The 27,626-nt window shown below is 35.5% G+C and overlaps 1 protein-coding gene across 1 annotated transcript; it reads right to left on the reverse strand.

The window, feature by feature from the left end:
* Positions 1 to 490: 490 nt before the first annotated feature.
* On the reverse strand, positions 491 to 27,626 carry LOC115438874 (solute carrier family 2, facilitated glucose transporter member 4). The gene is made up of 11 exons (XM_030162744.1): positions 27,267 to 27,626; positions 19,526 to 19,621; positions 15,550 to 15,710; positions 11,218 to 11,342; positions 10,979 to 11,094; positions 9,569 to 9,731; positions 7,560 to 7,747; positions 6,317 to 6,421; positions 4,845 to 4,946; positions 4,345 to 4,548; positions 491 to 3,172 (listed from the first exon to the last, which is right to left on the reverse strand). The coding sequence occupies exons 1-11, from the start codon at positions 27,297 to 27,299 to the stop codon at positions 2,951 to 2,953; spliced, it is 1,515 nt and encodes a 504-aa protein (XP_030018604.1). The 5' UTR covers positions 27,300 to 27,626; the 3' UTR covers positions 491 to 2,950.

Below are 27,626 nucleotides of genomic sequence, written 5' to 3' on the forward strand. Positions count from 1 at the left end.
TACAAATACACAAAACATTTAGTAACAGGAATAATATTTTGCAGTTTGGAATGTAGTATTTTAATGGCCTCACCCATCTGAGATCATATTGGCCTGTATGTGGAACCTGAACTAAAATGATTTTAATATTCTTGATTGTTAATATTTTCAGTGTAACTTTTTTCCCTTCACAAATTCTACCCATGTGCTGGAAAATTGGATGTTTCGGTAAACTGTTTTGGCCTCTGGCTGTATGATTGACACCTCCGGGCTACTGTATTTCTGACACCAAAACATAATTGGTGCAAGAATCACCTGGATAGTGAAGCTAACAGGACTAGTGTCTATAGTTCAGGTTGTATTTTATCCACAAACCAATAAAGTAAATGTTCTGAAACTAGAGGTTATTACCTTTTTAAATGAGGCGTAATTGATTCGTTTTGTTCTTGTTAAGTTATAAGCTTTTGAACTTGGTAAAAATTAGAAAATTAACACAAATTAGGTGGAAGGAACAGGTTAAGGTGTATTTTATTCAACTCTTTCCCAGTCATGGAAAAAGTGTACCCCCCCCCCCCCCCCCCCCAACTTGGGAGGAAGGGGTTAATGGAATTAAATGAAATTGTTAGATGTTTTGGAGAATTGGGGATACAAGCTGTTAAACTGTGGTTCAAATCTTCATTCTTGATTTGAAATAAGTCATGGGTTTTTCTGTTTGTACACAAATCAACTGTTCACATTTTAAAGCTGGAAAAAATATCAGTCATAGACAACAAAAAAAAACCTTTGGAGAAGTGTGAAATTGCATCAGACCTCAGCAATTTAAGTTTGTTGAAACATATCAATGTCATGATTTATCATTTCACTAAATACTGCCTTTTTATAAACATAACCGTAGCGTAAACCATTGTTTCCACTCTTTTTCAAATAAGCTCTTGTTTCACATGTTGGAATAGTTGATATCAAAACTAAACTCTGATTCTTACATGGATTAATATCAATAAAATCATTTAAAGTTTAACCAAAATTTGTAGATTGGAGAAAAAAAAAAAATCCTAAAAACTGACCTGTTTTTTTTGCTTTTACTACATCTTGCAGTACTTTCACTTCAGTGCTTTTAAGTATAATATTCATGTGCTTTTACTTGTAATGGAGTATTTTTACATAAATTACTGTATTGATTCATAAACTTCTAATTTCTCAAAGCCTAAAATGTGCAAAATACAGTATTAGAAATGACCGAGGCCTGGACCAGAGTTTGTTCTCAGTGATATTTGCATCATTTAGTCCCACAGCATCATAATTCACTCTATACAAATGAAGTATTTTCAGAGTTGAACACACCATTAAAAGGACAGTCAGTACACGACACTGACGCCAAGAGAAATACACAAAATACGCCAGTGTGATACAAAACTAGTCTATTACACTAAGATCTGCTCTCAAGAGACTATTATCTGTTTCTGAAACCAAATGTCTCCTGTTGAACAAAAAGAATCAGACATTTTGACCCTCGTACCTTTATAAGAACAACCAAACACACACACTATATATACACATGAAGTATTAAAATACACACGTCCAGGATGTGCAATGAGTTTGTCAAGATTAAAGAATAGTTGGAACCAAAACGGGACGCAGAGTAGTTGTTTTTGGGTCATCATCTGTCAGAGTAAAATACGATAATATGATCTGTGAATTAATGACCCTGATTAAACGGCTACTAAGGGACATTTTAATGACACCTGTAAATGTTTTCTAGGTCCATACATGGACATATTTAATCAGGTTATTTTACTCTTATTGCTTTATGTTGTGTTAGATTGTCTACATATTTATCTTCTCTTTTCCCATTTCTTGCCAAAGTAGAGGTTAAAAAATTATATTTCCAGATGTTTTGTCTCGTCATTTCCTCCAGTTGCAGCTTCTTTTCCAAAAATGTCAAATCGCAAGGTTTTTGGTTGCATTCGAAGGCTGAGGATAAATCTCAACTCAAGATACATCTTAATTATTTTCATACCTATACATTTTTCTTTTTCTCTGGAATTTAATTACATATACATTCTCAGCTAAAACATCTACAAACGTCTAATATTCTGTGCCATTTTCTTAATTTTACTTCTATTTTAACATTGAACATTTTATTATTATGCTTCTTTTAAAGGGAATTCCAAAGTGTTTGTGATCATTAAAAAAATTCCAGTTTCCTTCACTCTGGACCAAAAATCCACCTTCAATATAAAATAAATGACTTTTCTAGATAATAATTGGTATGGACTGATAGGAAAATGTTTAACATGGTAACTGTGTTCATCCAAATCATCCAGACTTTAGCGATTTAATGTAAAATGTCATTCAAACTTGCACTAGTGCGTCAACTTCCCCTAGTTTCTGTCTAATATTTAAATGAATCTATAACTGCTACATTTACAATCCAACAAAGAAACAGATTAAAACTAACACTATTTGCTCCGTACACAGCCTTAATCATCATATAACATGAAGGAAAGAGAAACATTACCTCTATAAGTTCAGCTTTTAACTACTTCAATTATATCCGACGTTGAATCTCATATTTCATTCTGTCACTTGTCAGATGTATTTTACTCTGTATTTGACTCGACCCTGAGTGTTCCCAGCTTAGTAAAAACTGAAAAAAACTGAACTCCACTGCTGTTTTTACCTCCAGACTCTGACAACGTTGGACATTTTTGTGGATAAAGTGCAGGAATTTCCAAGTCTCCCCCCTCCTCGGTTTATCAGTGTTGTCACCTCGGAATAAAATCTCACCACGGCGGCGATAAATGCCTCATCAGTCCAGACACTTGTGTGCATCTCATTCCTTTCTTTTGCACAGTGTTTCCAGTAAATGACCTTTGACCTTTAACACTGCAATCTATACAAATACACCTCAATATACATGTGACTAAATCAAACTCATATGATCCGGTCTTTTTTTTTTTGGCAGTGGTTCTCAGTTGAGGCCTTCTTCACCCAGATAGTCCAGCTCAGTGCTGGGCTTGTCCATGTCCATATCCATGTCCATGTCCATCATCCCTCCGCCCGGCGACTGGAAGTTGGCCGCGATCTGGTCGAACGTCTTGCCTCGTGTCTCCGGAACCCGGAAAAATGTGAAGATGAGGAAGAAGAGGAGGAGGAAGGCGAAGATGAGGAAGACGTATGGCCCACAGAGATCCTGGAGGAAGAAGACGAGGATGTGAAAAGACTTAGGACACAAAGTAACTGATAGTATTACTGCATTTACTGAGGTAGAATCTGAGGTATCTGGACTTTACTTGGGTATTCGTCCCTTTAATTTTACTACCTAACTTTAAAAAAAGAAAATAAAATGAAGCAACACAAAAATTATGTTAAAAAATAATAAAATGATGTAACAACATGAAGGGGAAAAATTACAAAAACAATGCAAAGAGTGAAACATGATGAAAGTAACGTAACAGATGTACAAGAATTTGTTAAATATGACGAAAACAATGTGAAAACGTAAAAATAAAAGATGAAAACGAGGAAAACAATTTCATCAACAAAACAAGGTGAAAATAAAAAATTCTGAAACAATGTAACAACATGAAAAAAATATATATATATAAAGGACGTAACAAGTTGAAAATGAAACAACATAAAATATGTAACGACAATGTCAAAACAGTGTAACAACATGAAACTGGAAATAAATGAAAAAGAAAAACACTATAAAAGACAAAACATGATGAAAGAAATGTAAAAGATGAAACATTTTATGTTAAACCTGATTCAAACAATGTGAGAAAGTTCTAAAAATAACCAAGATGAAAACACTGTAAAAGATTAAATAAGGTGAAAACAGTGTTAACAACAAAACAATGATGTAAAACATGTAAGAACAACATGTAAGACAACGCTAAAAGATCAAACATGAGGATGTAGCAAAACAAAAATTATGTTTAACATGACAAAAACACCATAAAAATGACATAAAAAAGACAAAAATTGCACAAAACAAACAAAATTTAAAAAAAAAAAGAAACAAAAAATATGTAAAATCTATAAACACACCTGTCTTTTCTGATTATTTTGTTCATTTGATTTGTTCTGTATGATGAATAATGAACAATAGGACGATAATGTAAAAGATGAAACTCTCACTAAAGAGACACTGGATGGAGCCATAAGGTTTTAACACTAAAAGAAGTTCATTTGAATTATTTTCATCAGATCTTCAAGGCAAATTTATACTTTTATACTTTGAATACTTGTGAAGTTTTAATGCAGTTAGTCGTCTTCTACTAGTTTAAAGAATGTGTGGGCTTTTACCACCCTTGGACATGGTTATTTTAGGTTGAAAAAAAGCCAAATAAAGTCACTCACAGCGACATACTGGAATCCCATGCCAACGATGAAGTTGGCGGTCCAGTTGGAACACCCAGCGACTGCCATAGCGGCTGGTCTTGGACCCTGAGAGAACAGCTCAGCCACGAAAAACCACGGGATCGGACCTGGACCGACTTCGAAGAACCCCACAAAGGCATAGATGGCCAACATACTGATGTAGCTCATCCAGGGAACACTGTCCTGTCAGGTCAAAAAAAAAAAAAAAAGAAAGGAGGATCACATTATGTGGGTTTGTTTACCCTAATTCAGACACATTTGTGAAAAAAACTTAGGTAAAATATAAGGATAAATGTGTAAAATATGGTGAATATTTGTGTTTTGCAGAGTGAAATGTAGTCTTTATATAAATCCAACTGACCACCTATGTAAAAGTGGACTCAGATTATATTAACATGATTGATTTATTTAAGAATGACACAATAAACAACTCTTGGAATAATTCATGTATGATGTGAAACAGGAAGTGTTTAACTGACCAATAAGGCGAGAGCCATGGTCATGATGATGGCGCAGATGCACATCCCACCCAATCCTAGCATGTGCAGCGTCCGCCGACCCATCCTCTCCACCAGGAACAGCTGTTAATTGGACAACACTGGTTTTAGCTAACATAAGACATACCATGAGCAGGATTTAGTGACATCTAGTGGTCAGGTTGGACATGAAGAGTCTCAATGGGAGTCTACAGAGGCTCATAAAAACCAAAAGGCAACGACTTCAGACCCAAAATGAAGCCATTAGTGGACAGTTTTAAAGTGTAATACCACTTATGGCCACTAGATGCTGCTTCAAAAAGCTGTAACTTTCATTGACTTCCATTGAACTAAAAATACTGATGCAACTTGCATTCTGGTTTAATTCCCTTTTTAGTATGAATGAATGAATGAATGAATTTTTATTATTCTGTCCTACATATGAATATGCCCAGCCCTTACATGGGCTTATAAGACACCAAAAATATAAACCAAAGACCAAATACCAGACAATAGGCACAGCAGATCTATTTAGACCTATTTAAACAAACAAATCTACTGCTTTTTCCAAGCTTTATAAATATTATTATTCTTATTTATTTATGTTAATGGGAGACTTGGACTGATGAAGGAGACTGACAGTTCATTGTCATTCTCACAAATTATCCTTTCATAAAAAATGTGAATAACTTGAACAAATATGAACAACCTGAAATGTCTTAAGAGAAATAAGTATAATTTTAACAATATTCTGCCTGTTACTAAATGATGTGTGTATTTGTAGATCCACTGTGATCTGTAAATTGTAATGCACATGTGTAAATGAGGCAGAATATTGAAAAAATGTCACTAATTTTTCTTAAGAAATTTCAGGATGTTCATGTTATTCAAATATTTTTAAGGACAGTTTGGAGATGTAGAAATTCCATTAAGTAATTTAACTTTTTTCACACTAAAGCATAAAGAAAAGTTTGGCATTTACATTATTTACAGGTTATTATGTTGTTGTTGTTTTTTTTACTTCTGCGACCCATTTGAGGTCAAGAGGTTCATTAACACATCTTTTCTGCTGCAACAGTGAACAACACCAATGACATTTAGCTTAGAAGTGAAGTCCCTCCCACAAACAAAACCTACATATTGAACCTTTAAACAAATAACCCAGTGTGACATAAAACGACTCTGCATGTACATAGTTTTTTTTGTTAAAATTAGAAACTATTTGCTTTATTTCTGTACCTGATTGACCCATTTAATGACATTGAAACATCTTGACCTGCTAAACCAAACTTGGCCCATTTGGAGCAGAAAAAAATGGCCAACTGACCTCTGGTGCTATCTTATTTGCTGTACGATAACGGTGTTAAACAGTAACAGAAACGCACTTTGATTCACGGTAGCGTTTACAGACTGAATAAACTTAAGAAGTCAGTTTACTTGGAAGACAGTTATGGATCAGAGATACAGCTACCAACCGACACCACGGTGAAGGCGCAGTTGACGACGCCGGCTCCGATGGTGGCGTAGACCGGACTCTGGACCCCGGCCTTCATGAAGATACTGGTGGAGTAGTAGAAAATCTGAGGGGTAAAACCAGGACCAGGTCATGATGCAGCAGTGATCGACTCAAGTTGTATTTAACCCTTTAACCCCTGACATATCTGTGGTGATCGTTCTGAATGTATGATTTATTTTAAATGTTCCTAAAATTCAACCATTTGCTCAGTAGGAAATATTTTAAAACGTGATGATAGAATAGACCTTGTGTTTTCCATAGACATCTGAGCATGCTCAGTACACCTCCCACCACCTGTGTAATGGGGGGCAAACACAGAGCAGTGGGTGAGACTGACTCACTATATAAATAGACGATTTGAGCTTTTTGTTTGTTAGTTTTTTTACACTGTTTTCCTTGTGATTTTTTTTTGTTTTTACTGTTGTTTGCAGTGTTGTTGTGATTTTTCTTTAATTTTTTTTTTTACTGTGGTTTACTGAGTTTTGACCGTGTAACTGCTGTTTGGAGTTCAACCAGGTGTCAAACCTGTGAACACCTGTGATGTCTGCTCAGCATTTCATTTCCATCTCAGTAGTTATTCTTCTTGGCATTTTTATATTGTATTTATTGTATTAATAATGTATTGTATGATGTGCACTTTTATATAGTAAAGTGTCATATACAGTGCATTGTCTTGTTTGTATGTTTAGTGTGTTTTTAAATGTTGAGGACTACAGCTGGAAAATAGCTCCCAGCTAAATCCGGCATATTTACACAAAGTAATGTTTTTATTTGCACTGAGTGTCCATTAATATGCACTGTCTTCATCAAATAAATAAATCAAAAAATAGCTGGACTGATTTTGAAAAAATGAGCCCAAAACAACAACTATTGGGTCAAAATTCAAATCCTTGTTCAGTGCGTTCCAGTTCACAGTTCATGTTCTACATCCTAAATCGTTTATTCATGTACATTCTGAGTTCCTTATTCAGTAAAAACCTGTCAAACTTCAATTCCTCTCTGTCTTTTTCTGTTATTCCACCCTGTTTTGACCCTAAAACACACAGTAAAGCAAAACCACTGAAGAAAAGGAACACAAGCACATACTCACAGCAGTTTTTATGACACTGAAACAGACGCTAATTCACAGCAGCATGTTTACCTTCAAAAATGTCTGAGGGGTTAAAGGGTTAATGGTGTTTGTCAGGTGTAGATGAACTCACAGCGTTGATCCCCGAAAGCTGCTGGGAGAGCTGCAGCAGGATGGAGATGATGATGGGCTGGCGATACAGAGGAGAGCGGAACAGCTCCAGGATGGACACCTTCCTCTCCATGTCCATCCTCCTCTTCTCCTCCTTCATCTCCGCCAACATGTCGCCCACCTCTAGCCGACCTGTCAGCCTCCTCAGACCTGTACGACACATCGCCACGTTACAACCACAGGTACATGGAGCACGTTAACACATCGTTCACACTGCTGGTCTTAACGCTCAGTTCCTATTTTTTTGTGAAAATCACCACATTATACTGTAAATGTGATGCCGTCAGACTCATGTGTGAACAGTCTATGGTCCTAAAGTGACGTCACACTGTATTTATAGAAGTATATATGAATTTTTCTGAGTTCCACCTCCTCCAGGAAAGAATGAGGCTTAAGAGTACATCCCCGAAATCCCCCCAATCCTCTGCCATATATAAATCTATATATGATAATTGTTTGACAATCCATATGAACTCAATTTGAGCGACATCGACCTGATAGTGGCCAAATAATGATCAGAGAACCAATTTTTCCGCACAAAACTTCTCCTAGTGAATGAAAATGGAACTCTGGATGGTAGCCAGAAAAAGGACTTTTATTTGTAAGACAATCAATATGAACCAAATTTTATCTCAATCAGCCTATTATTGCTTGATTTATGTCCACAAAAGTGAGTTTCAGCTAAAGCACCCCCATTTGGATGACTTATAATACTCACAGAGAAGCTGAAATCAATAGGGTTCTTCCCCTAGGGGTCCCCTTTGTTGGTTATCAAGGGATAAGAAATCCAACCAAATCTGTCCAAGTTATCACGTTCACATGAAGGATATCCGATGGCATTCAGGGTAAAACTATTTCATCACTGAAACTCAATTTCGGGGATATAATTATTACATCTGTCACATTTCAATGATGTAAAAGTCAGATGAAATGTGACATTACTATTCAGGCTGAAGTCACATTGTTAAACATCAGACATGAATCCAATTTAGGACCAAATATGGAAGTGTCCTGGGTCTGATTTGTGAAAATATCACTCCTTTAAATGAAAAGAATGGAGTTTGATGCTGAAATGGCAGTGTTTCTTCCACACAGCTGAGTTTGATTCTAGGGGTTATGAAGGTATAAAGTTATTATGGGATGTAATTGTGTTTGTTAAGTTGCTGTTTGTTGATCCACAGTTCAGACTAAACACAAACGACACAAACCGTACAGAAAACATAGGTGATTTGTGGTTTTACTGTGGCTGTTTTCAGTCTGAAAACAGAGCTAAGCTAACAGAGCTATAATGTAAACTATCAGTACATGAAGATTATAAGACGCAATGTTATTTTGAGCGACTGTTAAAATAATCGTCTATGAGGTTTAGTTTTAAGAAAAAAAAAAAATTAATGATACCATAATACAGATGTGTGGAAACAATGATTTTTACAGTCTGTGGATACATAACCGTCACTCACTAGTGGTTTTGGTCGCGAGTGAGTTCTTGTACCAGACTGACCCCTGCTGGTCAGAGTTTGGAATATCAATACTACTTAGAACTACTCAAAAGGTTGAGTATTTTTCAGTTTTTTGGCAGATTTGGGCCAAAACATTTAGGTCATTTTTGCCTCATTGCATCTATTATGGCATTTTTGTCTTTTATATATGATGATATGTTTAGACTAGAAGGCTTATTATTGTTATTAATTATTTAAGGAGAAGGAGTGGGAGTTTATGAGTTGTACTTCTTCTCCTTTTCGAATATGTATTATATGTCTTATGTTAAAATGTTTTGTTTGTTTATTTATTTATTCTTCTTTTTTGACATTCATATTTGAAATAAATACATCAATCAATCAAACATCATTTTCTTATAGTTAAATCTACATCCGAGGCCTCTTCTCTCTAATGCTCATGTGTTTGTTGAGGCTAACATTCTGAATTTGTTCTTCTATCTTACAAAAGAAAATGAATTCAATAAATACCCACCACTCTTGGCGTGATGCTCCTGGCAGCGGACGATGTAGAGGAACCGGGGGCTTTCAGGGCAGAACGGTAGAAGGGCCATTTGAAGGACAGTGGGTACAACAGTAACACCCATCAGGACGGGCCATAATTCCTCACTGCCCAGTAACGCCTCCAGACCCAGGATCTGCACGCAGACACGATAGATCAGCAGTGTCAAATATGCGGCTCGTGGGGTAAAACCGGCCCACTAAAAGTTCCAATCCTGTCTGTGGGATGAATTTGTGTGGTGTCGAACTCATTTTAATTCAGGGGCCACATACATATGAATTTATTTTTTTTATCTAACCCTATCCCTAACCGCAAAGCCAGCAGCGAGAAACAAACAGAGAGAACTGTAAACAAAAGGACATGTTGTGAAAAGAGCAAAATACCAATACTTTACACAATAATACAGACGATTTGTTTGCAAGTTATAGGTTTTGATTTTGTGATTACTTTTTTTTGGCTTGGCTGAGTTTTATTCTCTTTCCAATTCATATATTTTGTTTGAGAATTAAAAAGATTTGTTTGAATATATTGGCACAAAAAAATAGCCCACTAACATGTAAATAATGACTCCAACTTTTCCTCTTGGTTTAATGTGGGAAAAAAATGACATTATGCCTACAAATAATGACAGCTCCAATTTTTTCTCTTTGTTTTAGTGCAAAAAAAATAAATAAATAATGACATTCCATTTTACTACAAACTATCCTAGGGAGAATATCTATAGGGAGATAAATATATATTATTAATATTTTATGGAGAAGGGATGGGATTAAATAAATTTCACTTCTTCCTACCCCTTTTCGGGCATATAAATGAAACTATTGTGCTGTTTTTTTGTCCAAGATTGTCTTGATTGTTGATTTTTGTATTATTGTTCATGTACTTGTTCACATATATGTTAAATGTCATTGCATGTTCAGAATAAATCACTAAATCAAATCAAATCAAATCAATCAAATCTTTTCACAATAAAATCTGAATAACCTCAACACATATGAACCTGAAATGTCTAAAGAAAATTAAGTGCAATTTTAACAATATAATGCTGTTACTGAATGTTTTGTGCCTTTGTAGATCCGATCCATAATACAGATGTATAAATGATAAGTTGAGGCATCATATTGTTAAACTTTTACTTATTTTTCTTAAGAAATGTAAGTTATTTCAGGTTATTCAAATGTTTTTTTTTGTTGGGATAGTTTAGAAATCTAAATATTTTCATAATCCAGTGTTATTTTTTTGCGCAAGAAAAAAGAGAAAAGTTTGGAGTTGTCATTATTTATAGGCTATTATGTTATTATTTTACTGGTCTGACCCACTTGAGATCATACTGGGCTGAATGTGGCCCCCTCTGCACATCAGCATCAGAGTATGGAGTCATACTTGTGCTATGAGAATCCCGGTGACGATGGCGAGCTGGTGTAGGGTCCCCAGTGCCCCCCGTAGGCTGGTGGGAGCAATCTCACCCACGTACATCGGCGTCAAACCTGAAGCCAGACCTGCGGAAACAAAAGGACAAAACAGTGAGAAGATGAAGACGACCTACTGTAGAAGAGAAGAACGCTATGACTTCGTATGAACCAACAGCACAAATAAATGGAGGTGCAGTAAAAAAAACTCACCGCAGTAGGCACCGATGATGAAACGTCCCAGGATCATCATCTCAAAGGAGCGGCAGATCTTGGACATCCCCATCAGACTCCCACCGATGAAGGCGAACAAGTTATTTATGAGCATGGCTTTCCTCCTGGAACCAAAACACACAGACAAATAGGAATTAAACGTGAATGTAAATTTTCAACAAATAGGCAGAAAGGATGTGAATTTATTTATTTAACCAGGATAAATCCTATTGAGATTAAGAACCTCTTTACAAGGGAGTCCTGGCCAACATAGGCAGCAGCAAATACAAATAAAACACAAATAACTGACATATTTAACCCTTTAACTCCAAACGTATCATATTTGATACATGAGTTTTGAAGCCCTCTACATGATCAGTGTGATATTTTTTTTTCTTGAAAAACCTGATGTACACAATTAGATACATGCAATACACGGATAATCCATCAGGGGGAGGAGTTCATTCACCAGAGGCCTTTCCAGTGACACTACAAGATTGTCATTAATGAGGAAGGAGGCAGAACTTTGACAATTTTGAAAAGGAATTACCAATTTGTTAGACATATTTGTGTTATATTATGTTTTTATTTGTTCAGTTTCAAAGAACTGGAATTTTCTGTCAATGTTTTAATGGTTCAGGCTTTACAGGGTTAACAATAATAAGTAATAACATTTATGAGCAGATTAAGAAAAACAAGTGTAATTTATGGAGTCGGTCTCAACAGCTCTCAGTTTGGATTAAAAGTGCTCAGTGAAAGTAACTGGGTTAGTTTCCAGTCTTTGTGCAGATGATTCTAGTGTAAACAAAAGCCCAGTGACCCAGTTCTGTGCAGTTCTATACGGGTGTCTGGAGCAAAATGAAACAAACGATCATTTGTAAGGAGAGAATAAGTATCAGAATTTCTCTTCACAATTAATGTGCAAAATTAGTTTTTGTCAATAGTTTTACATGTAAGAGGAAACTTTTCCTCAAGATGTGATTTCAAACTTTTTCAGCTCAAGACCCAAAAAAAGGCACATATTGTCTCCATGGGAACCAAATATATGCAAATGTGTCATAAACTTCTACAAATCTCCATTTTTACAGACTCTTCTACTGTGAAAGTGTATTTTCTACATTTTTTTGGTGCTTTCATCATGTTACATCATTTTAGTCTCTATACATGTTTTATGTCATTTTAATGTTATTAGTTGTTTAATTCAGTTTTTTATAACATCTTTTACATCACATCCATCTAGTTTCGTCATTTTCATCTTGCTGCATCTCTTAAGTCATTTGTGTTTTGTTACATCTTTTACATCACGTCATCTTATTTCATCATTTGTATCTTCTCGTGCCTTTTACATTTCACTTTTGTTGACGTTAACATTAATAAACTCTTCCAGAGACTCCTCTTCTGCTTTTTTTTTTTTTTTTTTTTTTTTAATTTTTTAAAATTTTTCAATGTTTTACTTTTTTTCAATACTTTATCAGTATATAATTCCATATCCATTTCTTTATTATAATAGTAGTTTAGTTCTTCCAAATCAGGGGTGTCCAACTCCAGTCCTCGAGGGCCAGTATCCTGTGTGCTTTAGATATTTCCCTCTTCCATCGCGCCTGGTAGCCATTACATCATTATCAGGCTCCTGTAGAGCTTGATGATGAGCTGATCATTTATTAAACCAGGTGTGCTGGAAGAGGGAAATATCTAAAACATGCAGGATACCGGCCCTCGAGGACCAGGTTTGGACACCCCTGTTCTAAATCTAGACACTTGGATGGGAACAGGCTGAACATAGTAATCATGGGATATTTCAACCTCTAGAGGGCAGCACTGTATAAAAACTGGAAGGCCAGACTGCATAGTTTTACTTTTACACAGTGATGGATCATTTACTGACGTAAAGAAGCAGTACATTGATCTTATGTAAAATTACAGAGAGAAAATGAGCTGTATTATCAGAAAAGCAAGTATTTTCATCAGCGGTTGTGGTTGGGAAATATTATATTTACATGTTCGGTGTCGGATTGATTTTTGGTGACATTTTTCAGCAACTTAAATATGTCTTTATGAGAAGTTTTGAGGCAAAAAAAACACCCCCAAAACATTATTTGCTGTAATTGTTAACACCAGAGACACCTGAAATGTAAGTCAACTACATGCCAGTTTTTTGTTGAAACTGCTTTTATGTTTTACAGTGTGTTGTATCTTAAATTGTTATTACATCATCCACTGTCAACAGTAGAAGAATGTAGTTAAGAATTCAAAGTGTATCTGAGATACTTTACATTTTAACAGATCACTCAATCTGACATCTAAAGTCAGATATTAGACATACAAAGATTATGATTATTATACATTTTATGACACTTTATTTACAATGGTTTCAGACTCTGGTCCATATCAATAATAAGTCAAGTTTTTTTCATGTAGAACTTTTAAAGCAGCAGAGCGAAGCAGAGCGGCATCACCTACTGATGCATTATGACACATTATGAACCGAAGCAAACAATCATGAGTTGACATGAACATCATCTGTCAGAGATCATCAAATACAGCCTTTTTTTATATTTAACTGACGTCTATGTAAAGTAATGTCTCTGAGGTGTGGCTGTTTCCTGTTGTTAAATCCATGTTTCCTCAGCTCCTCTCACCTCAGGAGCTACAATTTGAGAACTGAGAAGATCAAAATGTAAATGCAGCAATGTTAATCAACATGGATTCTACTCTGGGTGTCAGTCTGAACTACGTCGCTCTGGGAGGTGACTATGGATTAGCCCTGATTTTGCCTTCATTTGGTATTACATTTATTGGTTAATTTATTGAAAATGTGATGGTAAATTGCTTGAATAAAGCAAAATTGAATTGAATTAAGCAAAAAAAAATCTGCCAATGGAACAAGTGAAAATTATCTGTATAAGCTTTCTTGAAATAAGATTTTCAACATCTATTATCCAAAAATAAGTTCTTATATCTCACTGAAAAGTTACTCTTTAGGTGATTATGTCTTATTTTAAGTGTGATGAGATATTTTGACTAGAAATGAGAAAAAATACACTTGGTAAGATTTTGATTTTTTCCAGTGAGATAGATGTTGGTTTGGGCTCCATGGATTAGACCAGTAGTTCAGACCTGAGGGTTTTTCAGCCATCGAAGGTATCATGGCTCTGTTTTAGTTTGTAGACTGAACAGTCATGAGTCTGCTGTTTGGTTGGATGTTTGCACCTTTGGTTTAGGTTCAAGTGTATCCAAACTGCACAGATATGAAACAAAATGATAAAATAGTAACTACATAGAATAAACTATTAAAGAAAGCATGACATAAATAGAAGCACATAAAAATAAAATAATGAATAAACCAATTATAGAATCATAACAAGCCAAAGGTAAGACTATTAAAATAATGAATGAATGTAAATCTAAAATAGAACCTAAAATAGTCCTAGTTGCCCATGCGTCTGACATCCGCTTAACCTTGTCCTCAGCGCCCTCCCCCCACCTACCCCCTAACCCCCCCTCCAAATCTCCTCCTGCCGGCTCTCTAAGATCCCCTTTCTGCCATCGGACGCTCAGGTTACACCAGGGAACTAGGTCGAAAGTGAACATCCACGAGACTTGAGCCCAGATGTGACTGAGCTGAAAGCGGAACGAGTCCAGGCTGCAGAGGTGGATACTCCAGATACTGAGGTAGAAGTAGAAGTACTAGATATGTACTGCAGTAAAAAAGAAAAAGGACCGACTCTGAAATCTCCTCAAACTATAAAAGTCTAACCTGATGAACCTCATGTTATATTAAACTTAAATCAAACAGAAAATAATACACTCACTAGATTTACTTTTCAATTTTAGCGACAAAAGTTAAAACATTTTCTCCTTTTTTCTGAGATCCAGGATTCATTAACCATTCGTTTACTAGTTTTTAATGAGAAAAAGCTTGAACTAACTTTCTTTATTTTGATTTTACAATAAACAGCATAAACATTAAATCATTAAATCAGACACTATAGGTGTATTGTGTCATTTTGTCATCATGTTGCATGTTTTTCTCTTTTTTTTGTCTTATTAGTCTTATTAGATCTTTTATTTTCATCTTGTTATGACTTAGATACTTTTTAATTTTTTTAAATTTTCAACCTGTTCCATCTTTTGTTTAATTTTGTGCAATTTCGTTGTATTTATTTATGCAATGACAAATAAAGCTTCTATTCTATTGTTTCATCTTGCTACATTTGTCACATTTATCTTGTTACGTTTATGTTCCTTTAGTCTTGAAATGCAGATATTTGTGTTAAAATGATGGGACTAAAAACAGTCAAACCAGCTTTTTTTTGCTTTTTTTTTTCTTACCGTCCGAGCCACTCGGAGGCAAAGCCGACACAGGAGGACGACAACATGCCTCCGATGGAGAAGATGGCAACGGACAGCGACCAGAGGGAGGTGAGGGTCCCAGTGGGGATGGATTCTCCATAACGATGGACCCACGTCTCATTGTAGTCCTGCTCGATGATCTGCAGGGGGTGGTGAGGACACAGAAAATTATATAAATAAAATAACACATGATATCCCCTTATGTCAACAGTAATAAACTCATTTTAATTCAGGTTCCACATTCAGCCCAATATGACCTGAAGTGGATCCAATAAAATAATAACATAATAACCTATAAATACTGTCAACTCTGATATTTTAGAGCAGGGGTGTAAAAGTCAAGTTTTTAGTTCAGGGGCCACATACAACCCAACGTGATCTCAAATGTATTTTCATGTATTTTCTCCATTTTTTATTCATTGATCATGTTCATCATGTTCATTAAAGCTCAGAGTAAATTCAAAGGTTATTTTTAACAACAGACAAAACTGAAGAAAAAGTGACTTCAACAAAATATATTATTAACTGAACATAAAACATACATCTACATCCACTTTTATATATCAAACTACATTAAACCCATGTAAAATAGTAGATTAAACCAAAAACAAAGACTTTTTTAGCAACTTTTACTGTAATTTCTTTTAAAATCAACTCTACAACACTGCGATCTTACCTACCATGTTTGTTTTGTTTATTCACCCTTTAAAAAAATATTGAATTTAAATATTAACCCTTAAATACCTATAACTGTTTTTGTAGCGACTCCCAAATAAGTTTCTTTCTACATTTAACATAAGTGATTTATCAGTATGTACTATAATACCATCTTCTGCGTTTGCATTTTCTCCATCCACTGCCATTGATCCAGCTCCATGGGTTTTACTGTTGAATCAATGTTGTAGAAGATGACGGTGTTTCCATGGTAACTACGTAGCCTTGAATGTCCAAATGGGTCATATCTGATGACCATGAAAAGATGATAAACTGTATTATACACCAATTATTTATATGTAGTAGCGGCATTGTACCCGTGGTGCCTTGTACGATAGCGCCCTCCCATGGTGCAACAGCGGCAAAGTACCCATACACCCTCCTGTGTTGCAACAAACATCGATGGGACACGGGGCAGGGCCGAAATGTTCATTATATAGTAGGACTGATTGGATTAATAGACCAAGTGGCTCACAGTGTTCTACCAGATGATGGAAAACATCAAAGCTCTGCTGAAATGCCACCGAGCAGCAGAACAACTTCTACTCCTGTTCTATTCTGGTTCAGTGTTTGTGTTAAACTACAGATGGTGTTTGTGGTCATAGGTCAAGGCCGGTCTGTGAGTCGACGGACCATCCGTCTGTCGGCATCTCAACATGACCAGCAGTGTCTGAAATGAGAGATGATGACACCCTGCCTTTTAGAAGATGTCAATCAGAAAGATACAGTCTTCATCTGAAAAGCATCTTCTTCAGGGGTGTCAAACATTAGGCCTATGGACCAGAACTGGCCACTGAAGGGTCCGATCCCTGCCATGGGATGAATTTGTCAAATGAAAAAATGACACTGAAGTTATTAACAATCAAGGAAGTTAAAATTGTTTTTGTTCAGGTTCCACATTCAGTTGCATCTCAAGGGGATCAGTAACAATGCATTACTATCATCATTGTTGTTATAAATATTTTTTATTAGTACTGCTTTTACAGGTATTGTTGTTGTTATTTTTGACTATTTTTGGCTTGAGAGGCTGGTTTTGACCAGTTCTATATGTAAAGTGTCATGAGATAACTTTTGTTATGATTTGGCGCTATATAAGTACAATCTGACTGATTGATTTACTTCTCCTTTTTTATCATCTAATTCCTATTATATCTGTACATATGGTGTTACGCTACAACTGGAAGATCTAATCTAATCTAATGTAATCTAATCTAACCGAATCAAACCTAATCTAATCTAATCTAACGTAACGTAATGTAATGTAATCTAATTTAATCTAACCAAATCAAACCTAACCAAACCTAACCTAATCGAATCAAACCTAATCTAATCTAATCTAATCAAACCTAACCTAATCGAATCAAACCTAATCGAACCTAATTGAATCTAATCTAATCTAATCTAATCTAATGAATCAAACCTAAACTAAACTAAACTAAACTAAATTAAAGGTTACATTTACAAACAATCCTTCCACAAAAAATGTGAATAACCTGAACAAATATGAACATGAAATGATTTAAGAAAAATAACTGTAATTTTAACAATATTCTGTCTGTTCCTGAATGTTTTGTGTATTTGTAGATCCACCATGATCTGTAAATTGTAATGTACAGGTGTAAATAATAAACTGAGCCATAATACTGTTAAAATGGCACTTATTTTTCTTTCAGTTTGTTCATGTTATTCACATAGTTTGACTGCTTTATAGATGTAAACATTTTCATACTGCAGTTTTATTATTATTTTATTATTTTACTGACTGTTTGTATCTCCTGAACTAAAATGACTTTGACCTCCCTGATCTGAAGCTTCAGACAAATGTAATAGAGTAGAAACCATGTACATTAGTCTTGTTCTCGCATACGTTATCCAAATATACCACCATGTTGGAACTCGAGATGTGTCTGAAATATGAGAGGTAATGTTTTATGGTCAGAGTTCGTCGGGTTTTATAACATCATGTGAGCTTCGGTCTCTCTCACACTTAAAGAGGTGGAAATATTATTATTTCCATGACATCAGACCTTCTACTGACACAACCAAGACTCATCATCTGACCCACGTGTTGAATTAAAAGTTTATATGACATAACCTCCTCTAATATCCAAACACAAGGTGAGTTTTCATCTAAGTTTTAACCCAGTTTTCAGAAAATCAGAGTAAATGCAAATGAAAATATGTTTCCAACTAGTATGTGAAGATTACGAGCTGGTTCTTCATCAAAGCTTTAGAATTTCATAAAATAATATACAACATGTTAATTATTGAGCAGACGTTAAGAAAATAATAAAATTAATAATAAAAAAATTATAATAGTCACAAAATATATAAATATAATAATCAATAAAATTAATACAATTGAAGAATATATAGAAGAAAATAAAGAAATATGAAGAAAATAATCAAATAAATGAAGAAAAAGCAAGGAAATAATCAAGTTATTGAATAAAAATGAAGGAAATAATAAACTCAATAAAAATGAAGACAGTGTTCCAGAAAACTAACCAAAATGAAGAAAATAATCAGGTTAAATTAATAATAATAATGAAGGAAATAATCAAGAAAATTATGAAAAATTAAAAAAATTATTGAGACCATGGGGGAAAAAAAGAAAATAATACATTTTTTAAAATGACAAAAATAATTGATAACATGGAAAAAAATTAACAAAATAATCAATAAAAAAGATAAAAATACAGACATTTTTCAAGAAAATTAAGGAAAAATAAAGAACAGAATCAAGTAAATTGGGGGAAAAAAATAAAGGAAATAATCAGGTAAATGAATAGAAATGAAGGAAATACTCAGGTTAAATTAATAATAAAAATGATGGAAATAGTCAAGAAATTTTGGAAAAATGAAGAAAATAATCAATAAAAAGAAAAAAATGAAGAAAATAATTGATGACATGGAAAAAAGTTAAGAAAATAATCAATAAAAAAATAAAAATGCTGACAATATTCAAGAAAATGAAGAAAAAATAAAGAAAAGAATCAAGTAAATGGAAAAAATAATCATCCATCCATCCTCTTCCTGGATTACACACATGCAACGTTCATCTGCATGTATTGTTTTCACCTCCATACTGCAGTTTCCATTCTGTTTTATTTGTTTCATTTCACATCATCACATGTCTGTGACGGTTTCCATCCTCAGTTTATTGTCTAAACAGTCTGCACCATTTGATGCAGTGGGTGAGATGATGGGATGCGGTAAATGTCAGTGTGTCAGGTTTTACCTTCTGAGGTGCATTGATGACACCGATGTTGTATCCGAACTGCAGAGATCCCAACACAGCAGTGAAGACCGACAAAGCAAGAGTTCCAGTCACCGTCTGTAAAAATACGAGGAAAAATACGGCATTTAGAGCAAATAATATAGTATATAGTGAGGATCTACGGTCAAAGAAGAAGAAAACATCACCTTGGGTAAATATATATGTGCAAAAATAAAAATAGTACAACATTTGCTGCGATAAAAATCCAGTCACACTGTAAAAAACAGCATTTTCTTCACCCTTAAAGACAAAACTAGTTTTGTGCTGACTTCCAAATGAATTATCTTCATTAGTTATAGTATTATCCTCTGCATTTAGCATTTTTCAGTGAAAATCAGGTATTTTCCTCATAAAAATTCACTGATCATGTAGATGTTCTTGAAAGCTCAGAGTAAATTCTAAGGTTATAATGTCAAAACAGAGAAAACTGAAGAAAAAGTGACTTTTTCCAACAAAATATATCATTAATTGAACATAAAAACAAGTGTCTCCATCCACTGTCATTTGTCAAACTACACAGGATCATGAAAAGACGACAAACTGCACTTTACACCAATTATTTACATGTAGTGAAAGGATTAGTGGATCAACAGGTATTAAATATTTAGCTTTTTCACTGGTGACTGTTTATGTCTGTGAGGGTTAATAAAACAGGATGACGTTATTTGAATTAAAACATTAAATCACTTATTGATAACATTTTAGCCTGTTTAAGTAGAAAAAAATCCATCTTTAACAAAAAGTAGACTTCAATGATGAAGTAGAACAGGGATTTGATTATTTTACTCATTTAAAAGTCACACATTTCACACATTTGGAAAAATTATCATGTAAAAATAAATAAAACAGCAACAACAAATGAGTTGAAAAATTCTTAAAATGTGCTAAAAGGATTTGGGTAAATCTAATGAACTTCATGCTGAGTTTTAGTGGAAGACCTAAATTATTTTTATTAACTAAATTTATTATGTAGATCTAATTTTTGACAAATACAAATTTAAATTCATTTTTCTTGCTAAACTAATGTATTAAATTTAGGTGCACTATGTACATTCGGTTAGCTTTTCAAACATTATATAATATATGCAATTAATATTTTAACTTCAGTGGTCATAATTTATGATCATTATTACTATTATTATTATTATTATTATTATTAGTAGTAGTAGTAGTAGTAGTATTACATCCTCTATGGACAGTTCACTCTTTTTTTATTTAATCTTTGTTATTGCACAGCTTTGTTATTTTTTGTACATAGTTGTTATCATTATATTATATTATATTATATTATATTATATTATATTATATTATATTATATTATATTATTTTATTTTTACTTATTTTCTGGTGAAATAATTTTTTGCTGTGGTGCAGTAGCAAGTCAGTTTTCAGCTATACAATAACCACATATTACCACCAGGATACACCAAAGTACATGCACCACTATTTTAAAATGTTAAGTTAAATTAAAATAATACACAGTATGTGTTTTCAGTCAGTTATGTTTTTCACATATAAATTTTCACCCGTCTATCCTTCAAACATGCACATTTTTCTATGACTACTGTTAAAGTCAGCCCCTGACAGGTGTCTTTTCCACTGATAGTATGAACAATGTATTTAGACCAGCGGTGAAGGTACTGCGAGTAGATCACATGGCATTAAAATAATTGAAAATCAACACAAGGCCTGAAAGATTTCAATGATACCACTCAGAGATTTGAACCCCAGGCTCCTGGATTGAAGCCAGTAGTGTTACCCAGGGCCGTGTCTTGCTATGGGCGAACTAGGTGAATACTAAGGGCCCCCAAGCCACCAGGGGGCTCTAAAGCTGCATGTTCAGCCTCATCGGACAAAAATTAAAATGTCCTGCTTTTATTTGTAGCTATCTCATGTGTTTATTACATCCCTTATATACTAAAAATAAATAAATAAATAAACGTAGGATATAAATAAAATAAACTGCAATGATAAGCTGTGGCTGGTGTTTTTGTGGCATTATTACAGTAGGTCATATTCACTGGACCGAACTGTCACATGGTTAGTGATGTAGTGGGCCGCCGACAGGTAAGATGGGAATGATTGACAGCTACCCACCAACCATTCCTGCTAGCCAGAGTATTAAACAAAACAAACACCATAATGGCATCAAAAAGCAGCTATCTCAGCAGTTGTTGTATTTTCTTGTTTAAAGTAAACATTTTTTTATAAACACTCAAAATCTGTTTTATTTATTGACCTATAGAGGATTGTTGTTTTCCTTGTATTGTAGTTTATTATCGGATTAACTTGCCTGAGTGGCTCAACTTAAGATGTTTAATTTTAACTGTAGCTTGTTTTGCTCATGAAGTGTAGTAGATTGTTTCATCTTAGTAGACAATCTAAAGGGTTTGGGAATCTCTTCATCGTACTTTGACAAACTAGGGGCCCCCAAACAGCATCTTGCTTAGGGCCCCCACGAAGCTACAAACGGCCCTGGTGTTACCTACTGAACTATCCAACCTCGTGCATAGGGCTCAGTAGTACTACCCTCAAACCTAATTGCTGATTCCATTTTTGAGGAAGGCCTGGATTCTTTTCAGGATGTGACGTTTACTCCTGTGGGCGGTGCTTGGGTTCTCCAATCTCTTGTATTGGAGGAGGTCTACTGCACATGTGCCATGTATAATGACAGTGTATTAGGGTAAACGGAGAACCGTGGACACAGATTTTTGCGCCCCAAACAGGAAACACATGACTTGATTGCTCACTAAATGACTGCAAACATTTTTAAACTACACTTGAATGCAGATTATACACAGTACTCACAGTATCATGTATAACTTGTTTATTTAAAAATTAATGTTTTTGTAAAATTATGTAAGGCCTTCTTCTTTGTGTGAGACAGATGAGACAGTGCCCTCTATTGACGAGCCACCACTGGTTGTGAGTGTGTAATCATTCATCTAATTGAACTGAATTGAAATTAAAGAAGTATTAAAATAAAACTGCTAAAATAATAAAGGCATTACGTACAGTGGCTGACAAGGGCCAAACACATTGCAACGGCCCAGTGTGTCTCAGTTACAGAAAACAGCTGCAAGTACAGAAACGACGCAAACTCACAAACTCAAACACAGGTTTAAATGAGGTACAAAAAGAGGGATGTGCTGCAAATGAAAAAAATGTGCTGCAAGAAACAAAAACAAATGCATAATCATCAAATGCTCTGCAAATAAAGAAACGATGCAAACCAAGAAAACATCTGCAAATGAAAAAGGCTGCATAACCAGTCAGTACAACGGAAGTGCTCCAAACCTGCAGCCAGCCAATGTTTATAGACAACAGACTAGTGTCAAATAGAAGCAAATTAAAGTCACATGACCACGCTCTGCCATAACTTCAGTTTGTTCCCACTGTAGTTTGAAACACTGTCAGTCAGCTGTTCTCCGTCTCTCTCTCCATCCTGTGTGACTCTGTATTGAGCTGTTCTGCTGACAGCGCCCCCTACAGGTTTGGAGCACTTCTGTTGTAGTGACTGGTTATGCAGCGTTTTTTGTTTGCAGATATTTTCTTGGTTTGAATCATTTTGTGCTTTGCATCATTTCTCTATTTGCAGAGCATTTTATGATTATGCATGTGTTTTTGTGTCCTGCGGCAGATTTTTACCTTCACCAAGGAGGTTATGTTTTTGTCGGTGTTGGTTTGTCTGTTTGCCTGTGTGCAAGATAACTCAAAAAGTTATGGATGGATTTGGATGAAAATTTCAGGAAATGTTGATACTGGCACAAGGAACAAATGTAAAATTTTGGTGGCGATCGGGGGTGGGGGGGCCATGGGGGCCCACTGATCTGCCTTGGTGTAGGTCTGCGCTCTCCGAGTGCTTTTCTAGTTTCATTTGCACCACATTCCTCTTTTTGTAACTCCTTTTGACTTGTGTTTGAGTGTGTGAATTTGCATTGTTTCTGTAGTTGCAGCAGTTTTCTGTAACTGAGATGCATTCGGCTGTTGCAATGTGTTTTGTCAGCCACCGTAATTATGAAACAGAAAACAGCTGTTTGTTCCATCTATCAACTAATTTGTGATGGGAGCTTGTTCTAAATCATCCAATGCAAACATTTTCTGATGCGTAAAACTTAAAACTAACAAGAAAAGCACTCGGAGAGCACAGACCTCCGCCAAGACAGATCTGCCCCCCCCAACCACCATTTTATTATTTCTTCCTTGTGCCAGTATCAACATTTCCTGAAAATTTCATGAAAATCCGTCCATAACTTTTTGAGTTATCTTGCTAACAAACAAACAAACACGCACACAATCACACAAAGCAAAGTAATCACAATACATCCTGGTGGGGGTAATAACCGCAACATCTGATGTGTGCATGATGTGTTACGGTATTAAATATTTTACAATGACAAGGAATGAGCCTCTAAGATTGGATTTTCTTTTCTGTCAGTTTTGCCCCTGTGACTGTAAACTCACTGGCTACGGTTTTCATTCAGAGGCAGTAAACATACACACCACTCACACTAATATCACCTATATATAACTGATCCTGATGAGACACAGTCTACTTTACACCATGTATGAATTCACTTTACTGCCTGAACTTTAGCTTCCCTCCAGTTTCCCATCAAGCCCCTGGGCACCTGTCTCCACGGTGACAGACAAGACGACCTTCAGGGAGCGAGGGTCCAGTCCAGTCTTCCCCCACACGAGTCATGTCATAACAGGCAGACTAACTACATAGCAACAGCGAGATGCTCTAGACATAACTCTACAGCAGAAAATAACTGCAGTCACAGGCTGAGGGTAAAAACAACGCTCCAGTCAAAGTAACATGACACGATTATTCACATTTTACAATCATATGTGTCCTTTAAATAGGGAGAACAGATAATAATCTCATAATAGACATGAAAAATGTCTGAAACTGCCTTTCCAAACTTAGGGTCAGCTGTTTTTATTATATATATGGTATGTGAATTCATGTTTCTAGTTAGATGAGAAGACTATAAATGACTATAAATGTTAATATCACCAAAGAAACAGGAAAAAGACATAGGAAGAGGAGAGTGATGAAAATGATGCAAAGTTAACCTGCCCTAAAAGACACAAATTACATTCATGATCAATAAAACCAACATAACAAAAGCAATGTAAATGTCTCACAATTACATACTTTCACTATATACTTTTATTCTTATTATTGTTATTATTATTATACTTTTAATATATTATTTACAAGATGCAACAAGGCAAAAATAATGTTAAAGATACAAGACAATGTCAAAATTACGTAAAAGATGCAACAAGATGAAAGCAACATGAAGACAAAAACAGTGTAAAAGAAGAAATTCATTTAAAGGACATGAGACAGAAATGAAGTTTTGAAATAAAAACCTCTTCCTCTGTGTGACCAAGACCTTCAGAAATACCAGGACCAGTCCCCACCGTATGACCAAGACCAGTTCCCATCATAAGACCAAGACCAGTCCCCATCATAAGACCAAGACCAGTCCCCATCATACAACCAGAACCAGTCCCCATCATAAGACCAAGACCAGTCCCCATCGTAAAACCAAGACCAGTCCCCATCATTAGACCAGGACCAGTCCCCATCATTAGCTCTAGGTGTTAATATTCATATTTGTGTAGGAGCTGATGTATTTTTCCAAATATTTCCTATTTCATGAAGGATTTAGTGGGTTTGTTAGTAAATTAATAAGTTAAAGTGTGTTTGACTTGACCTTAAAGTGTTGAGTCTCCAGATAAATGCTGTTTATTATTCATGACCCAAAACAGAAGTCTGTACATGTGTGTCCTTGGAAACAGAAAAACCATCCCAAGTCAATTATACTCTATTGAACCTCCTGCAGATTTTATCCCTTGAGGCTAAACACAGTCATTCATTTACTTTTCACTTATTGTAGCTGCACGACCCATTTACTGTTTTGTATGCAAAACCATAAAATAAAGAGCTATGTAAAAACACAGTCAACATTAACCTGTAATTTATCTTCTTGTCCAATGCAGTTATACTATTTTGACTGAAAGATAACATTACAATACCCAAGAATGCCCGCTTTGTGAATTTATTTGCTCATGAGGTTTACTTTCCAGTAAATCAGTAGATTCTAAAGTTCCACCATGGGTAGCAATTCTGACCTAAATAAAAGTGCAAGTTTTATGAGCAAAATGGATGTAAAGTATGAAAAATCACAGTGTTTTACTGTTACATATGATGGTTTTGGGTTGAAATCACTGTTGCATTCATGTGCATGTTGCATTTTACTGCTGCACATCTTTAAAGTTGAGCTCTTCATCAGCTTTTACAAAGTGTATCTGTAAAAAATCAGCTTGACATGAGTTCTGAAATACAGCTTTGTGATTATTTGTGTTCGAGCAAATCTAAAGAGAGAGTTCATTTAATGTAAGAGGAAGGAGAATAAAGGAAGTGTTCATCCTTCAGTTTATCACCAGCATTAAACATCAGTACATTTGGACATTCAGTATGTAACTACAGCTGATAAATGTAAGGGTGTAGAAAGTATCTGAGACTGTGAGATATAATGGACAAGAGGTATAAAGCAGCATAAAGTGGAAATGCAAGTACCTGACATTTACTGACAGTATTTTACATCTTAACCCTTAAAGACCCAAACAGCAATCTACTGATCTAAAATGGTTAATAACTGTTGATCCACTAATCCTATCAATCCATGTAAATAATTGGAGTAAAATACAGTTTGTCATCTTTTCATGGTCATCAGATATGACCCATTTGGACGTTCAGAGGCTCCGTAGTTACCATGGAAACACCGTCATCTTCTACAACATTGATTCACCAGTAAAACCCATGGAGGTGGATCAATGACAGTGGATGGAGACACTTGGTTTATGTTCAGTTAATGATATATTTTACAGAAAAAGTCACATTTTCTTCATTTTTCTCTGTTTCTGATATTATGACAACTTCAGTACAAGTGTTTATGAACCTCTATATGATCAGTGAATTAAATGTAGGAAAATACCTGATTTTTATTGAAAAAATGCCAAATACAGAGGATAATATGATGATAAATAGTGATAAATAACTTTAAAAAGGTTAAATATGGAAGAAAAATTCATTTGGAACTGCCATAAAAGTAGCACTGGGTCTTTATGGGTTAACCTAAAAAAAAAAACAGACTGACAAACACTGTCCCCACACCCATCTGACCCACAAAATGACAACAAACCGAGCGCAAGGCAGGTACTGTTGATGTGGGTGTGTGTGTGTGTGTGGGTAAGGGAGGGGGACCGGTCAAACTAGGGCCTGACAAATCCGCAGTGGAGCTGTAAACTCTGATATTTGTCCGGTCAAGGTGACCTGAGAACCAAATATGGGCCACAGTCACTTCAGGTCTGAGAGTTAGTTTCCTTCTGCAGTGTAGTTCTGCGCAAAGACGCGTACTTTCACTTCAACCATATTAATGCAAGCTTGACATGTAAGTGAGGTAACATATTATATGAATTTTAGAGTGAAAATGTATGTGTTTGACCAAAATATGATCCATTATTAAAAGGCAAATATGACCGTGGAGAGCCGAAAGCAGCAAATCCGTGCGTAAAATGCGCACCAGAGAGTAAAACGCACTGGATGTAAAGGTTCATATGGTATTTTTTCCTTCACTAAACACTTTAAAATGTGTTTTGTTTTGTTTTTTTTAGTAATTACCTCCCCTCCGAGTTGCTGAAACCCTGCCGGCATGACTTCGGCAGCTCCAGACCCCCGTAGCAGCAGTCGGTGACAGATGCGTCTGGTGCCAAATGGAGACACGTGAATCTCCCCCCAAAAGGCCAACAAGTCCCGGCACACAACTTTAGCACTTTGCGCACGAAAGTTGTTCTACAGTATAAATAAAATCCACAAGAAGACAAGAAGAGGTGGTCTGTCCTCCGCGCGCCGTCCCGCAGCCCGGTGTCCCTCCGTCTTTGAAGTCTGTGTTGTGTCCGTCCGGTGGGGATAGAGTGACACCCGCGCACCCACGTGGATCCATCCACAGGCGAAGGGGAGAGGGTTAAGGAGCCCAGGGGT

Source organism: Sphaeramia orbicularis, chromosome 18 (assembly GCF_902148855.1).
Source record: "Sphaeramia orbicularis chromosome 18, fSphaOr1.1, whole genome shotgun sequence".
NCBI lineage: Eukaryota > Metazoa > Chordata > Actinopteri > Kurtiformes > Apogonidae > Sphaeramia > Sphaeramia orbicularis.